Source organism: Eschrichtius robustus, chromosome 18 (assembly GCF_028021215.1).
Source record: "Eschrichtius robustus isolate mEscRob2 chromosome 18, mEscRob2.pri, whole genome shotgun sequence".
NCBI classification, from domain to species: domain Eukaryota; kingdom Metazoa; phylum Chordata; class Mammalia; order Artiodactyla; family Eschrichtiidae; genus Eschrichtius; species Eschrichtius robustus.
In genome coordinates, this window is record NC_090841.1 from 69,022,934 (window position 1) to 69,041,573 (window position 18,640).

Here is an 18,640-nt window from a genome sequence, read left to right on the forward strand (position 1 = left end):
TCGGGCGCGCGCTTCGGCGCCGGGAAGAGCGGCGGCGGCGGCGGGCGGGGAGCTGGGCGTGGAGGCGCGAGGGGCGGGGCCGCCGGCACTGCGGGCCCGCGGTTCGGGTGGCTCCGTCGGCTCCTTGGCTCACACTCCTTGCTCGCCCTCAGTGCCTGCCGGCGCCCGCGGTGCCGCGTTGCCGCCCGGCTCGGCCCATGCCCAGGGCTGCTGCTCCCTCCGCCGGCGCCCGGGGGGCCGCGGCGGCCGTGAGGTGGGGGCGGCCGCGGGAGGCGGCGGGATCGGTCGCCGGCGCAGGGTCCGGGCGCGCAGCGCGGCGGGCGTAGGTCTATGTCGCGGGCAGCGGCGGCGGCGGCGGCCGCGGAGGGACGATGCGCGAGTACAAAGTGGTGGTGCTGGGCTCGGGCGGGGTCGGCAAATCCGCCCTGACCGTGCAGTTCGTGACCGGCACCTTCATCGAGAAATACGACCCCACCATCGAGGACTTCTACCGCAAGGAGATCGAGGTGGACTCGTCGCCGTCGGTGCTGGAGATCCTGGACACGGCGGGCACCGAGCAGTTCGCGTCCATGCGGGACCTGTACATCAAGAACGGCCAGGGCTTCATCCTCGTCTACAGCCTCGTCAACCAGCAGAGCTTCCAGGACATCAAGCCCATGCGGGACCAGATCATCCGAGTGAAGCGGTGAGAGGGCCGGGGGCGCGGGCAGGGGGCTTCGCGGTGCGGCCGGCAGCCCCTGTCCCGGGGCCAGAACTCCCTCCCGCGCGCTCTGGGGTGGCCGTGGGCAGGAGGAGCTGTCTAGGGAGATGGCTCTGCGATCTTACGCTTTATGATTTTTTTTTTTTTTTCTTACCAGCATCCTCCTCCTTCTCATCTTGAATCTCAAATTTGCGTGCTTTGTTTCACAACTCAAATTTGGCATCCCGTGAACCCACAGCACAGCTCTTTGTCTCTTGGATATTACTAGTAGCGCTTGTGCAGAACCCCAAAGGAAACAAAGTTTAAAACTTGCAGGGGGGTGGGGGAGAGGGGCGGGTAGGTTTCTGCTGGGAAGAGGGCAGCTGTGCAAGTATAGTGGAGACATTTTCAGATTGAACAACAACAAAAAACCTACCTTTGCAGTATTTGACAGCAGAAATTGCCCACACGTACATGGTTAAAAATGTCAAGTCCAAAGGAAAGAGACCTTTCTCGTTTCATAAAAGATTGAATGGTGCCAGGGCGTTTTACAAAAATGAACTCTCCAATTAAGATGAAACTTTAAAGACAGATTATCAAATTATTTGAAGACATGGCTCAGTGGGATTGAGATAGTGTATAGGAGCGCAAGTATACCATTCACATTAAAGAATGCGACTTCACTTTTGTTTTCTTTTTAGTCTAGCTGCCTTACTCCCCTCAAAAACAAAAAAAAGAAAGAAAGAAAAGGGAGGGAAAAAGGCATTCCTGGAAATAAAACAAGTTTCTTCAAAGGTGTGGCTCAGATATTAGCTAATTTAAAGTTAATGCAAATAAGCTCTTTCCTGATATGAACTCTTTTTTCTAAAGTGTGCATTTAGGAAATATGGCTGGTAGCATAAATGGCTTATGATGTTTGTTTTCTCTTAAGTTGACTGAGTATATTTTTTCCTATAATTTCAAGCATCAGAAGTGTAATATCTCAGTTCAGAGTTTTAGCAAATTTTTCTAATTACTGTTTACGTGTTACTGCTTTGTCTGATTCTTATTATTAGTTAATAATTGCTAATAATTTTGATTCAGTGTAATTTTGCTTTTCTTACCCAATTCTACCTATAACCCTAAATTTGTAGACATTTGCTGAAAACTAGTTGTAAGTGTACTGTAGACGTAGTCTCATTTTTAGTCAGTTTGAGTCTACTCACTTTGAAAGAGCAAATACCAAGTCACATATACTCAGGGGTTGCTCAAAAATTCATTAGAAGAAGCATATTTTTAATGCCACGTATGAGATCAAAGGGGAGGCCCTCTCCTGAAGCTCTCCCCACTTAATTCACTGAATATGCACTTTAATAGCTAAACTAAAATTTGGTATGTTACTTCTTCCATTAAATTTCAAACTAGAATAAAGTGGATATTTTTATAGCCTCTCATGGTGTTCTGAGATCTGTGAATCTGATAGCTTCTTACTTCTTCAGTCTCATTTTCTTGAAAGTTAATTGTTATAGTTAACATAGGAGCACTTTTGGTGTTAAATTTACTGAGTATCTGATATTTAAGAGGCTACATTCAGGTGACTCAAATCTTTAATTCCCCCTTCATACTACTTAAAAAAAAAAACATACAAAACAGGGCAATCTAACACATTGTCACATGTCAATCTTAGGCCATATACATACATCAAATAATAAAGTAAATGCCCCAACTCCTCCACCCTTTATATTTAAACATATGCAGATAATACGTGCATTGACATGCCCAGGGTGAATTTCTTGACACAAGCCTAGGGGACAGAATATGGTAAAATGTCATTGGATAGTGTAGTCCATATGATTTTGTAGTTTCTTATGATTTAGTAGAGACTACTAATAATGAGTTAGTCTAAACGTAGTGTATTGGAACAATTTATTTGTTTGCACTGTGACCCAGGAAGAAAATAAAAGAGTAAAGTTCTATTTGCCCAGATGTCATTTACTCACTAGTCTCAGTTCCTGATGTAAAAGTTGAAAAGACCAGCTGAAGTGTAGTTCATAAACTCTTTCACTGGAATTCATCCATTGTGTCCTTAAGAACCACTTGGGCCCTTCTGTGTCCTGATATTTTTTACTTCACCTTAATCTCATCATCTGGCCTCCCAGCCTATAGCATATTATAAACAACGTTGAAAGAAAGAAGGAGGGCTTCCCTGGTGGCGCAGTGGTTGAGAATCTTCTTGCCAATGCAGGGGACACGGGTTCGAGCCCTGGTCTGGGAGGATCCCACATGCCGCGGAGCAACTAGGCCCGTGAGCCACAACTACTGAGCCTGCGCGTCTGGAGCTTGTGCTCCGCAGCAGGAGAGGCCGCGATAGTGAGAGGCCCCGCGCACCGCGATGAAGAGTGGCCCCCGCTTGCCGCAACTAGAGAAGACCCTTGCACAGAAACGAGGACCCAACACAGACAAAAATAAAATAAATAAATAAATAAATAATAAAAATAAAGGAATTCCTTAAAAAAAAAAAAAAAAGAAAGAAGGAATCTGTGTATACTATTTTACAATACAGTATATATTATGCACATATTATGCTAAAGCAGGCATTCAGTGTGTTGGTTCTTTAACTTTCCCACTTAAAGAGAATAAAATGTGATTTTCAAATAAGTGAATTTTCTACTCTTTTTGGGAATCAGTTTTTAAATTAATCAGTTGCTGTAGGAGGTATTCGTAGTTGTTCCCTCCCCTCTGCCAGTTACTGCTTTGCATATTATATGCAACAGTTGTTTGGGGATATTTAATATCACCATAATGCAGATGACATAAGTGAAGTGCAGAGAGGGTTGATATTTTGCCCAAAACTAGTCATTGGTGGAGAGGAGATTTAAACCAAGATCTGCATGAATCCACGTACTCTTCTTTTCTTCTATACCACGCTGACTTTGACCTTGATGTTTATTGGCAAATTCAGCAATCCAGCCTTTGGTCTAGGGTAGCGCTCTTCAATTCAAATATAGTTGTGGGCCATGTGTGTAATTTTGAAATGTCTACTAGCTGATTTCTTTTAAAAACTGTGAAACAGGTAAAATTAATTTTAATAATGTATTTTATTTAACCTACTCTATCTAAAATAGTCATTTCAATGTGTAATCAGTATTCAAAAATTGAGATATTTTAATAGTTTTTCATACTAAATTTTCAAACTCTGGTGTTCAGTTTACACTTACTGCACATCTCAGTTCAGACTAGCTGTATTTCAGTTGCTCAACAGCCGCATGTGGCTCCAGGCTACCATATTGGACAGTGTAGGTCTAAGGTATATATATTTTTGGGAAATGCTTGCTTCTCTGAGCTCCATCTTCCTTGTCTGTGAATTAAGAGTATAGCATGCACCTCTCAAGAGTCTTTGTTAGGATAAAATGAGATAATATATTTTAAGGTGTCCAACACAATACCTTGAACACAAAAATTGCTTCAAAACCCCAGCTGTTCTTTAACTTTGTCACCCTGTCTGCTTAAAATTTTATCCTTGATATAAATGTAATTTGAGAGGAAATAAATTTGATTGCATTTTGAAAGTCATTACCTAGTATAGACAAGATGATACTAAAAAAGCAGTGGTGACTAAAACAATCCTTGGAAAAATTTTGTTGGTATTCTCTTAAAATATTTTCTCTTATTAAAGATCTTATGGGAAAGGGCAAGAGAATGAACATTTAACTTTAACTGTAGCACCAGTGCACGGCTGACAGTGAAATGGAGCTTTTCGCTGGATTGTTCCTGTATGGAATGTTTTGCTTATAAAAGGTATAAAACAGGTCCCTACTCCCTTAAGTGTCTGTAGGTTCACGGACATCCATATACAGGTTCCCCCCTGCTATCTGAGAGTAGAGAGTTCCTATGAAACCTTTCCTAAGCCAAAATGGCATAAAGTGAGGAAGCAATTACTTTAGGACGTATCTTGCTTACAGATGCGCAAAAAAAAAAAAAAAAAATCTAGGTAAAGCGCAGATGCTCACAGACACAGTTCAAAGCTATGGCAGCTTAATGCTGAGGTGCTGAGTGTGGGTCCTGGGGAAGGAACTTGGAGGTGCCTCTCTCCCTGATGGGGTACGTGCCGCCTCTCAACTGCTCACAGCAAACCAAGAGCTGGATGCTATTTTCACTTTTTGCCTTTTTTCATAAAAGCGAAAATCATCTTCTGATTTCTTTTGGTTATCAAAAACAGGTACTAACGTAGGTCTTTCCTAAAAGTGAAGTGTCACGAAGCAACTTTTGAAAAGCACAGGATACCTGTACATACACAAGCTCCTGTCCAAGCCAAGCAGGCTAGCTAAAATGGTGGTTTTTATAAATTCATATGCTTTCTTTTTTTAAATTGAGTTTGGATGAGATCAGACACATAGGGAAGAGAGACAAGGATATAGAAAATGTTTCAATTGAAATAAAACTCAAATTCTTTCTAATTTCATAGTTGCTTCTCCCATTCCTCCCAGGGTAAGCTGTGGTCCTGACTTGAAGTACCTTGGAACATGCAACCCAATGCCTATTCTTAGGATAAAGCCCAGAAATCTTCAACATGACCTTCCCAGGCCCAGCAATGCTCTTATCCCTCCCTGCCTTTCCACCTTCACCTCTGGCAACCTTCCTCGCCCCTTGGATTCAGCACCCAGACCTTCTTTTAGTTCCATGAAAGTGCCTGTCTCTGGGCTTTCCTTCTACATGCAGAAATCACCCACCTTTTGCAGAGTTAATTCCTACTTTCTGGCCCCTGCTTAGAAGATTTCCTCCTCAGGGAAGCCTTCCCCGTCTTCCCACACTGACTTTACTCCATCCTGTCTTCCCACACTGTATTAACCTCATGCCTCACCCCTTCCCTCAGCCACTCATGTTTCAGACCTCAGTGGCACCCTGTGCTTCCCCTCCTCTGGTACTGCTCATCAGAGTGTAGTTATTTGGGTGATAATTTAAGTACAATCCGTCTTTCTTATTAAACTGTAATCCCATGTGGCTAGAATGGCTCCTGGCACGTAGGAATCAATCAAGAAAAATGTGTTGAAAAAAATTAGTGTTCAAAGAGAAAATTATTTTAGTGGCCTCAGTTTCCCCAAGCACTTGAATTTTACAGATGGAGGAGGTTACTCTTTAAAGCCCATTCTGCAGCTGGAGTAGACGATCTCCCTTCCACTCTAACATTCTGTGAGAGTACTTCTATCTACTAGGGGCGACCAGGGAAGAGGTAAAGTTTAATAGCAAACTTTAAGAATCAGAAGCATGGTGTCTTCCAGATGGAGGACATGGCATGGGAAATGCATAGGGTAGGTTCATTGGCTGTTAAATAGACCAGGTTGGCCAAACCAGGAATTTATATAGAAGTATGAGAAGAGGTAAAATACATAAAGCTAAATTACGGAAGGTTAAAGACTTTGGACTTGCTCTTGCAGTCAAGGACCACGATCAGAATTGTTATAAAAATAGTAATATGGTGGTGATATGATAGATGGCTTAGTGGTAATAGACCAGAGTCAGAAGAAAGAGTTGTATTGTCATAATCTCATTTCTACATGAAGTATAAAGATTCTGCATTAGCATGGAAAGAATGGATGCAAATAATGTCGTAAAGAATGAATTAATCAGACTTAGTGGACGAAGGAGAGGGAAAGGTCAAAAGTAACCTCGACATTTTGAACATGCGTGAATAGGATTAGAGAGGAATAGCTGGGGGAGATTATTTTGGCTTTGGAGATGGTAATCATCCAGGTAGATGCACCTAATAAGCAATTAGAATACTGGAGTAAAGCCTGAAAGTTCAGTTTATGTATGAGTGTAAAGACTCGAAATCATCTATATAATTCACATTTGGAGAGTAGATGAACCCTGCTGGGTAGTGTATAGAGTGGTAGAAGTGAATGGCCAGGAATAGAAATCAGAAATGAATATGGCCAAGGATAGAACTTGAGATGTGTAAGGTACCTAGAGGAGACTTTATACATTGCATTAGGCTAGAAGGCATGGTGCGTTTTATTTTTATTTTTTTAATTCTTTTATTTTTTCATTATTTCAAAGCCACCTTTTATTATTAATCACAGAGCAACAAAAGGCAAACAAGCAACAACAGCAGAAAAAACTATTTACAAAACTACTTCTAAAATACTCTTAAACACTTGTGACTTACTAATTATCTATGAAGAAGTTCTGCATCAGAAAAAGCATTGAAAACTTTAATACCTTAATCATTTAAAACCACCTTCGTTATCCAGGCTTTAGGAGCCAGTGTCCTTTAATGGACAACAGACTCTTGAATAGTCCTTTATTGGACGTTTTAAGAGTTATACAACAATAAATATTTTGGCTTCACAGACCCTGCACCATATCCACCTCATTAGCCTACCTTTGGGTCCTTTCTGATCTGGCATTTCTTTTCCCGCAACGTTCAGAAATACTGCACTAGATGGCCTTTTCATTTCGGGATAGCCATTTCATGACTTATTTTTATGTGGCATGGTGCATTTTAAGACTGAGAAGAAAAATGGGGAAAGGGTGGTTATTTGTACTACCCGAAGTGAATAAGTTATTATTATTATTTTATTACTATTATTATTTCATATTTCTGTATCATTTAAGCGATCACTTTCAAGAGACCCAGCTGATCGTTTGCACATCTTCTCCTCACAGTAAGTTGCCCTAAAAGCCCAATCTAAGGTAGAGGTAGATTGCCAATTGCTAACACATAGATCATGACCCACAACAGATTGGCACTGTGGAGCTGAAACCAGGAAATACATCCAATGATGTTTGTCCCAATAAGTGATGTCTGGAGTCTGCCACCAATTCCTTCTTCCCCAAACACCTCCTTCCCCAGTTTGATACCTTCAGAGACCATAATTGTAATTGAAAGCTCCTCCAAGGTACAGAGCCTAATAGCTGTGAGCCACTTTTTATAGCCCAGAGTTTTTTCCTGAAAAGGAAACTTGGTTTTGCTGCATTGTAAAGTTAGAGTATTACAGTAGAGTCATTTCCTTTTTACCATCCCAGGATTAGAATTTTTTAAGTTCAGTTTGTAGATGGAGTAGATGATCTCCCACCAGCCCTACATTCTGAGAATACTTCCATCTCATTGGCACAATAAGGGAAAAAGTAGTTTAGTATGAACCTTAAAGAATCAGCAGCCTGTGACCTGCCAATCTTATCTATTTAGGGGTTTGTGATAATTGTATCAATAAAATCTCTAATCAGAGGAATCATTACAATGTTGTTTTTTTTAAAAAGGTAGAGGGGCAGAAAGGATTTAAATAGCCAGCCAACAATTCCACTGCACACAGACAAAAGATACCAGCTATCCCTGAATATTGATAAATCCTCTGACAAATGGAACAGATGGATGATTTGAAAGGTGATTTGACTGGCCACTGAATGAGAAGTATTCAGGCCCCAGGCAGGTGGATGACATTGACTTTCTAACTCTCCTTCAGGAAAAAGTCAGATAATTAACAGATAAACACTAAGAAGGAGGAACTAATAAAATATGTCTGGATGACACAACCAACAGGAAGAGCCAACAAAGTTGGAATCTTTTTATTTGTTAAAATTTTCCAGTAACAGTACACTTGAGTGATTTAATTCTGTATGCCATCTTTTCAGAAATTATATATGGCACATTAAAATGCATAGATTATATATTTACACGTTTCTAAGCAGTGACCTTTACATAAAACTGTACACCATACACAATCTGTGATTTTAGACATCTGCATTTCAGTAAAGTATATAAGTAAAATATAAGTATATTGATAAAGTTTAAGTTTATCAAAATATATTAAAAGAGCATATTTCTAGTTGCTAAGATTTTGACATGGTATATACTAAATACTGTTTATGTACTTCTAAAAGATTGGAACCTCTTTGGAAATGTCGGGCCTAATATTTCAACTATTCACCTTTTATTCTTGTAGGAAAATTCTACTAAAAAACACATCATATTAGCCTGATTTTTAATAAATTTCAGTTTAAATTAAAGGTCACTGCTATGAAATAAGATTTTTTTCCAGCATGTGAGTCAGAATAAGGTTATTGGGTATCCGAATCAAATGTCAGCAGCATATTATATCGAAGGCATGGTTTGGGAAATCCAGTAATAAAGCAGCATTGGAATTCTTTGGAGTTTGATGCATTTTATTACTTAATGTTGGAAATGTACTTATCACACGCTAAAAGCTCTATCTGAATAAGCTATTTAAAATAGAGTACAGCATGTGAATAAAGTATACTTGTAAATTATACATTCTTTTTAATCAAACTACTGAAATATATTCACTGGTGGAATTGGATAGATTGTTGGTTTTCTTTTGTTCTTTTGTTTTGAAAACAAACCAAATTGATATTTTATGGAGAAATGTGGTGATTAATTATTTTGTGGGTTTTTAAAGTGCATTTTTATTGAGATGTAAGTGACATATAACATTGTAATAGTTTTACGGTTTTTTCACTCAGTAAAATTACGCAAGACAAACATTGTAAACCTTTACTTAAAACATTTAGGAGTTATTTCCCATAAAACATAATGATTTGATATAGGCATATATTGCAAAATGGTCACCACAGTAAGTTTAGTTAACGTCTGTCACCACACACATTTACAGTTGTGTGTGTGTGTGTGTGTGTGTGTGTGATGTCAGCGTTTATGACTTACTCCCTTGGCAGGTTTCCGACATCCAATACTGTATTGTTACCTGTAGGCGCCGTGCTGTACACCAGCCCCAGGACTTACTTATCATTTATCTTATAACTGGCAGTTGGTACCTTTTTACTGCCTTCACCCATTTCACCCCCCGCCCCATCTGTTCTCTGTATCTGTGAGTTCAGTTTTGTGGTTTGTTTGTTTTAAGGTTCCGTATATAAGTGAAATTATACAGTATTTGTCTTTTTTCTGTCTGACTTATTTCACTTAGCATAATGCCCTTAAGGTCCATCCAAATTGTCTCAAATGACAGGATTTCCTTTTTTTTTTTTATGGTTTAATAATATTCTGATCTATATATATATATAATATTTTCTTTATCAGTTCATCCATCAGCAGACACTTAGGTTGTTTCCATGTCCTGACTATTGCAAATAATGCCGCAGTGAACTTGAGGGTGCAGATATCTCTTCGAGATAGTGATTTTGTTTTCTTTGGGTAAATACAGAAGTGGCATTGCTAGATGTTCTATTTTTAATATTTTGAGGAACCTCCATACTGTTTTCCATGGTGGCTGCACCAATTTACATCCCTACCCACTGTGCACAGGGGTTTTCTTTTCTCCACATTCTCACCAACACTTGTTTATTTTTTGTCTTTTTGGTGATAGTCATTCTAACAGGTGATATCTCATTATGATTTTGATATGCATTTCCCTGATTATCAGTGTTGAGCACCTTTTCATGTACTTTTTGGCCACCTGTATGTCTCCTTTGGAAAAATGTCTGTTCAGATCCTCTGCCCATTTTTTAATTGGATTTTTTTTCTATTGAGTTGTATGAGTCCTTTTTATATTTCAGGTATTGATCCCTTATAAGATATATGATTTGCAAATATTTTCTTCCATTCTGTAGATTGCCTTTTCATTTGGTTGATGGTTTCCTTTGTTGTAGAGGAGTTTTTTAGTTTGATGTAGTCCCATTTGTTTTTATTGGCTTTTGTTGCCTTTGCTCTTTGTGTCAAATCCAAAAAATTATTACCAAGACCAGTGTCAAGGAACTTACTCCCTATGTTTTCTTCTAGGAGTTTTATGGTTTCAGGTCTTGTGTTCAAAGCTTTAGATCCATTTTGAGTTGATTTTTGTGTGTGGTATAAGGTAATATTCCAGTTCCATTTTTCTACATATGGCTGTTCAGTTTTCCCAGCACCAGTTACTGAAGAAACTATCCTTTCCCCATTGCATATGCTTGGCTCCTTTGTGGTAAATTAGTTGACCATATATGTATGGGCTTATTTCTGAGTTCTCTAGTCTGTTCCGTTGACCTGTGTGTCTGTTTTTTTGTTAATACCATACTGTTTTGATTGGTATAGATTTGTAATATAGTTTGAAATCAGGAAGTGTGATGCCTCCAGCTTGGTTCTTCTTTCTTAAGATTCCTTTGGCTATTTGAGGTCTTTTGTGATTCCATACAATATTAGGATTGTTTGTTATATTTATGTGAAAAACGCCATTGGAATTTTGATGGGGATTGCATTGAATCTGTAGATTGCTATGGGCAGTATGGACATTTTAACAATATTCTTCTAGCCCGTGAGTACGGAAGAGCCTTAGATTAATTTGTGTCTTCTTCAGTTTCTTTCATCAATGTCTTATCATTTTTTAAAATTGTTATTATCTGTCAAAAAACAAAATATTAAAAACAATAACTCTACTTCTTTGTATTCACTCAGCAGTGGCTTTTACATTTTCTTAATCATGGCTCTCAGGAATACATTTTGCAGTGTACATACAGGCATAAATACGTATAACTGAAACCAAAATTTTGTGAAACAACAGTTACACTTGGTATGTTGCTGGTATTATCTTTTCTGTTTTATTCTTTTCTGTTTTATTTCATTGTTTTTAAGTGTTCCTCTTGATCCGCTAAATTGATCTCATCACACACAATCTGAAAACTGCTATCCTGGAACATTTTACTCTAAGAAAAATAAATGGAACTATCTCTTTCATAGTTTGAAACAACTTTTATCTTCTCTTCCTGCTTTTCCATTTTCCAACAATGCTATATAAATGCTCCGAAAGTGAAATGAATTTCCCAACAAGAGTTAGTAAATGTTACCTCTGTCACAGAGAAAGATAACATTTAGTCAAGGAACAAAGAGATTCATAAAGTGTATCTTTTGAGGAAGCATTTATTACTGTTTGTTGGGCATATTACAAATATGAGGACATATTTCTCTTGTCATTTTGTTTGTTCTGGTAAGGCAGGATAGCTCCTGCCTTGTGAGATTTAGAACAGAGAAAGGGATGTTGCAGTAGGATCCCAACCAGAATGTGTTCATTACTACAGCAGGTTGCTGTGGGGACTTGGGAGACTGATCTTTATGAGAGGTTTGCTGCATCTGTCTAGGATGATGTTGATTCAGCTCTGCCTTTAAGACAGTAAAAATAGATGAAGACGACCATAATTACAGCTATCTTAAAATTACTTAGTAAAATTACCCCAGAGAAACATTATAAACCTTTACTTAAAATATTTAGGAGTGTTGTTTTTCATGCTTTTCTAGGAGCAGCCCTTAAAAATTAGTAATTCGAATGTGGAAGTCCTACACCATATTAATAATTCAGTACATCTTAATGTTTTCATCTTACCAGATGTCTTTACATCTTTCTGCAAATGAAATCTTAGAGGGTTTTTCTCTGGTTTTGGATGGAAAATTTTGTTTTGTTCTTAATTCTAAGTACATGCATCCTTAGGTTTACAATGAACATAACAAATACTGTATATGTTATAATTGCTCTCAGTCAGTACTTAATTTTATTGGGCATACTGATCTTATCTATGAAGACCATTAATTGTTAATCTGGTTAAAGCTGAGCTTCAGTACTTACTAGTCATATGATTTAGGAGCAAGTTAGCGTTCTCTGCATCTCACCTTCCTCATCTGGAATATGGGTATAATATAATAACTAATGAGGTAATGAATGTAAAGTTTCTTTACATAGTAACTAGCTCTAAAATACCAACAATAAAGTTTCACCAAAAATCACAGAAATAGAAAGGAGAGCCAAGCATTTTTTGACTGTATAAATCAGTATACTGCCACATGATTTCTTAGGCATTAGACTCACTTGCCTTCCCATATCTAGAAGAATTATATATTAGCTAATCTAGTATTGCATTTCCATTTTTCCATTGCTTTCTTGCCCGTGTCTGAAGTGCTCGTACAGTGTGTGTATTACAGAACTTACAGAATAGACCCTGAGCACTTTGTGTCTTTGCCTTCCACAGGAGACTCTCTTGCCTATAAATGGTGACGATATGATTTTGTGACTCAGAAAGAATTGTGATTTTTTTTTTAGTACATGTATTTAAAATATAAAAAATATAGGAAGTGATCAGGCATATAATAAGTATTTGTTAAGTAACACTTTTATTTTTTAAAAAGTTTATAATGGGGCTTCCCTGGTGGCGCAGTGGTTGAGAGTCTGCCTGCTAATGCAGGGGACACGGGTTCGAGCCCTGGTCTGGGAAGATCCCACATGCCGCAGAGCAACTGGGCCCGTGAGCCACAACTACTGAGCCTGCGCGTCTGGAGCCTGTGCTCCGCAACAAGAGCGGCCACGATAGTGAGAGGCCCGCGCACCGCGATGAAGAGTGGCCCCCGCTTGCCACAACTAGAGAAAGCCCTAGCACGGAAACGAAGACCCAACATAGCAATCAGTCAATAAATATTTTTAAAAAAAAAAGAAGTTTATAATGATAATAGACCTTTTATGAATACCAAAACTGTACATGGGGTGAAGAAAATTTTAATAGTGTTTATGGCTAATTACATATATATGTGTATATATGTATATGGGGGGCAATGGAGGGAAATGTGTTGACAGAGCTTTTTAATAAATTGATTCTAGAAGTTCTGTCTTTGTATAAAAGTCATCACTGTCAACATCAAATACTATGGTTTAAACCACTTTATTTGCATAACACTGCCCTGAGCATTATGCAGAATAAGTACAAGATATACTATCTTTGTCCATCTGGCACGCCAAAATGTACTACAAATGAATATATATTTGACAGTGTTTGAGTTTATTATATATGGAGAGAGGGACAGAATACATTTTTTGAAACAATTTGATTTCTAAGTTTTAAAGTAGTATTCCACCAAAAACATTGCTTTTGCTAGGCCACTTGTTTTAAGGAATTTTTTTTTTTTTTGGCACAACTTTTTTTTCTCTTCCTATTTTATTGAGATATAATTCACGTACAGCGCTACATAGGTTTAAGGTATACAGCATAATGATTTGACTTACATACATCATGAAATGATGACCATGGGAAGTTTAGTGACCATCCATCATCTCATACAGACAGAACATTAAAGAATAGGAAAAAAGTTTTTTTTCCTTGCAATAGAACTCTTAGGATTTACTCTCTTAACTTTCATGTATAACATACAGCAGTGTTCATTGTATTTATCATGTACTTATAACTGGAAGTTTGTACATTTTGACTACCTTCATCCAATTCCTCCCCCAACCCCCAGACACCCCTGCCTTTGGTAGCCACAAATCGTTCTGTTTCGCTGTGAGTTACTTTGTTTTTGAAGCATAATTGGCCTACGACACTATGTGAGTTCCTGGTGCACAACATAGTGATTCGGTATTTGTGTATTGGGTTGGCCAAAGAGTGCCGTCAGTTTTTAAGTAAAAATAAAAGACACATTTTTCATTTTCACCAAGAACTTTATTGAACAACATATTCACCCTTTTGTTCCACTACCTTCTGCCATTTCTCAGGCAACTTCATAATTCCATCTTCCCAAAACTTTTTATCTTTTTGAGCAAAGAACTGTTCCAGGTGCCTTTTACAGTCTTCCAGGGAACTGAAATTTTTTCCATTAAGAGAATTTTGTAAAGACCGAAATAAATGGAAATCTGAAGGTGCAATGTCTGGTGAGTACGGTGGATGAATCAGAACTTCCCAGCCAAGCTGTAACAGGTTTTGCCTGGTCATCAAAGAAACATGCGGTTTTGCGTTATCCTGACGGAAGATTATGTGTTTTCTGTTGACTAATTCTGGATGCTTTTCATCGAGTGCTGCTTTCAGTTGGTCTGATTGGGAGCAGTACTTGTTGGAATTAGTCATTTGGTTTTCCAGAAGGAGCTCATAATAGAGGACTCCCAATCCCACCGTATACACAGCATCACCTTCTTTGGATGAAGACCGGCCTTCAGTGTGGTTGGTGGCGGTTCATTTCGCTTGCCCCACGACCTCTTCCGTTCCACGTTGTTGTACAGTATCCACTTTTCATCGCCTGTCACAATTTGCTTTAAAAACAACGTTTTCATTACATTTAAGTAGAGAATCGCATGTGAAAATGTGGTCAAGAAGGTTTTTTTCACTTAACTTCTGTGGAACCCAAACATAAAAGCGATGACCATAACCAAGCTGGTGCAAATGATTTTCAACGCTTGATTTGGATATTTTGAGTATGTCAGCTGTCTCTCGCGTGGTATAACATTGATCGTTGTCAATTACTGTCTCGATTTGATCGCTGTCAACGTCAACTGGTCTACCCGACCGTGGAGCATCGTCCAGCGAGAAATCTCCAGCACAAAACTTCGCAAACCACTTTTGACACGTTTGATCAGTCACAGCACCTTCTCCATATACTGCACACATCTTTTTTGGCATTTCGGTTGCGTTTTTACCTTTCTTGAAATAATAAAGCATGATATGCCAAAAATGTTGCTTTTTTTCCCTCCATCTTCAACGTTGAAATGGCTACACAAAAATTCACCAATTTTGATGTCTTTTTTAAAATGCACGCTGATATGATAGCTGTCACACACAGTCTAACAAAGCTGTTTCGAATGAAGTTAAAGACAACTAAGTGCTCCTGGGCCCATCTTACGGAAAAATATGAACGAATCTTTTGGCCAACCCAATACGTTACAGAATGATCACCATGATAAGTCTAGTTACCATCTGTCATTATACAAAGATATTGCATTATTATTGCCTATATTCCCCTGTACAAATGTATACTGTATATTTCATACCTCTGAATCATTTATTTTGGAACTGGAAGTTTGTACTTCTTAATCCCCCTCACCTGTTTCTCTCACCTTTTCTGAAGGTTTTTTGATGCATTCTAACTCATTATAGAAGGTCAAAATTTGTAAGACTAATGCCAACAATTGTATATTTGCTTCGTTATATTTAGTACATTTAGATCCTCCCTGGAAATGAAATCTTACTTTGTATTTGGTTGTTGAATGGTTTGAGCAGAATTGTTATCTTAGAAAGCATTAAAAAAGTAAAATGATTTATGGATAATTGAGAGAAAACAGCGTAGATTAGCTAGTACCCAGGGAAGATAGCTGGGAGATTGTCTAAAGATAAAAGTTCGTTATCAGGGATAGTTTAATATAGATTAAGAAACAAAGAATAAGCTTTATCTTAATATCAGTTTTTTTGTCTTTGCATTTAGTGAAGCTGAAATATCCAAATATGGTACATATAAAACTATACTATCCAGGACTTCCCTGGTGGCGCAGTGGCTAAGAATCCGCCTGCCAATGCAGGGGACACGGGTTCGAGCCCTGGTCCGGGAAAATCCCACATGCCGCGGAGCAACTAAGCCCGTGCACCACAACTACTGAGCCCGCGTGCCACAACTACTGAAGCCCACGCACCTAGAGCCCGTGCTCCGCAACAAGAGAAGCCACTGCGATGAGAAGCCTGTGCACCACAACAAAGAGTAGCCCCTGCTCGCCACAACTAGAGAAAGCCTACGCACAGCAACGAAGACCCTACGCAGCCAAAAATAAATAAATTAATTAATTTTTTAAAAAAAACTATGCTATCCAAAATATAATCCCTCCCAACCCCACCCAGATGACCCACATACACTCGGACTGTTTTCTGCTTCGTGAACCAGCACTCCAAACAAACTTTGTCCATCAGTCATAGTCATGTTGGCATAGTGAGGAGGTGGGTGCTCGTTGTAAGACAAGTGCGTATATATATGAACACTAACTAGAAAGTTAAGACAATTTTTGAGTTTATTTTAGAAGAGTTGGAGATGAGAAAATAACTTTTCAATGATTAATCAGTTTACACATAATACTGATGGCATGAAACTTTTTTCAGTGGTCTTGCATTAAAGAGCTTAACGTTTGCATAAACTACTTGTCCTTGCTCTCAAATAGCCATCAACCAGTGTCGGCGTACTGCCCCTTTCAGGGAGGAAGGATATAAACAGAGTGTTGGGTGGTTGGAGGCCTCCCAGAGGTACAGCCATTTGAAAAGGCCACTCTTGATGACATTGTTCATTCCTCAGGCTACCCTGAGCACATCATCTGGTTTTACTGAAAGAAATACTTGGACATTTATGGAGGAAGGGACTATTTAGGGGAAGAAGATTTGTTCTGTTGCTCTCATCAGCACATCCTGTTAAAATCATAAGTACTGAAGCTTTTCTAGATCGTACTGACTAGCTTCTAACAATCCCATAAATATTTCCTTTGAATAAGTACCACTGCTTTGATCTGTTCCCTTTTCTCCAAAGATGGCTGTGCGTCTCTTTACCCGGGACAGTTCAGGTTTACACCTTTTGCCTTGGTACATTTATTTACAGTGCCCCTTTCCATCTCAAAAGTGTCTCTTGGCAAAACTTACATGGTCCCTCTAGGCGCTTACCTTAAGTTCCCTGTTTTTAGAATTATGTCAATTTCAATCCCATTTTTACTGGTATTTTTGTGATATCCAGTCTGTATAAACAGTCCCTTTGACTTGGCCAACATCCTTCTGTATTACATTTCTGAATTTGGGGCAGCAGATCCTCATGAACTGGAAATTTTATTCAGTTTAAAAGATGACATCTATACAATGGAATATTACTCAGCCATAAAAAAGAAATGAAATGGAGGTATTTGTAATGAGGTGGATGGAGTTAGACTCTGTCATACAGAGTGAAGTAAGTCAGAAAGAGAAAAACAAATACAGTATGCTAACACATATATATGGAATCTAAGGGAAAAAAAAGGTCATGAAGAACCTAGTGGCAAGATGGGAATAAAGACACAGACCTACTAAAGAATGGACTTGAGGATATGGGGAGGGGGAGGGGTGAGATGTGACAGGGTGAGAGAGTGTCATGGACATATATACACTACCAAATGTAAAATAGATAGCTAGTGGGAAGCAGCCGCATAGCACAGGGAGATCAGCTCAGTGCTTTGTGACCGCCTGGGGGGGGTGGGATGGGGAGGGTGGGAGGGAGGGAGATGCAGGAGGGAGGAGATATGGGAACCTGTGTATATGTGTGGCTGATTCACTTTGTTATAAAGCAGAAACTAACACACCATTGTGAAGCAATTATACTTCAATAAAGATGTTTAAAAAAAAAAAAAAAAAAGACATCTTTTGGACTTCCCTGGTGGTGCAGTGGTTAAGAATCTGCCTGCCATTGCAGGGGACACGGGTTCGATCCCTGGCCCAGGAAGATGCCACATGCCACGGAGCAACTAAGCCCGTGCGCCACAACTACTGAGCCTACGCCACAGCTACTGAACCCTGCGTGCCTAGAGCCCGTGCTCTGCAACAAGAGAAGCCACCACAATGAGAAGCCCATGCACCGCAACTAGAGAAAGCCTGTGCACTGCAAGGAAGACCCAACGCAGCCAAAAATTAATTAATTAATTATTTTTTTTTAAAAAAAATGTGACATCTTTTTTACTAAACATGCTAGACTAAAGATGGCTGTGGATTGTTTGACATGACTCCCAGAGAGAGGTGGGATCTATTTCCCCTCCCCTTGAATGTGGGCCGACCTGCAACTACTTTGACCAGGAGAGTATGGTGGAAGTGATGCTAAGCAAGTTTTGGGCCTAGTCTCTAAGAGGACAAAGCACCTTCCACCGTGGTCTTTCGGAGCCCTGAGCTGCCATGTGAGCAGTCCAGCTACCCTCCTGGAGAACACATGAAAAGGCCCTGAGACTGTGTGGAGAGAGAGACGGAGGTACCCTTCCAGCTGTGGCCACCAGCGGGCCAGGCCTGAGGTGAAGCCGGCTTTGAGACTCCTCCCAGGCCAGCCCTAGCTGAACACCACTGAGTGAGCCCAGCCGGTGCCACGTGCAGCAGAAGGATCGGCCGCCTGAGCTCTGCCCAGGTTCCCGACGCACACCACCACGAAACAGAATCAAATGGTTATGTTAAGCCATTAGTTTGGGGGTCGTTTTTCGTGCAGTAATAGTTATCTGGAACAATAAAACATTTTTAGGTGAACATGTTGATATTTTA

General features: G+C 39.5%; 1 protein-coding gene across 2 annotated transcripts in view; it reads left to right on the plus strand.

Annotated features, from left to right (window-relative positions):
• Positions 1-281: 281 nt before the first annotated feature.
• Positions 282-18,640, plus strand: part of RAP2A (RAP2A, member of RAS oncogene family) — a 41,566-nt gene continuing 23,207 nt past the window's right edge. Inside the window, exons 1-2 of one of the 2 annotated variants that reach the window (XM_068526767.1) lie at positions 282-685; positions 15,828-17,443. In XM_068526767.1, the coding sequence (XP_068382868.1) occupies positions 372-685; positions 15,828-15,999 (486 nt within the window). In that variant the 5' untranslated portion in view covers positions 282-371 and the 3' untranslated portion in view covers positions 16,000-17,443. Of the gene's footprint in view, positions 686-15,827; positions 17,444-18,640 lie in introns of those variants that run through there. The other variant, XM_068526766.1, reaches the window with a different exon arrangement.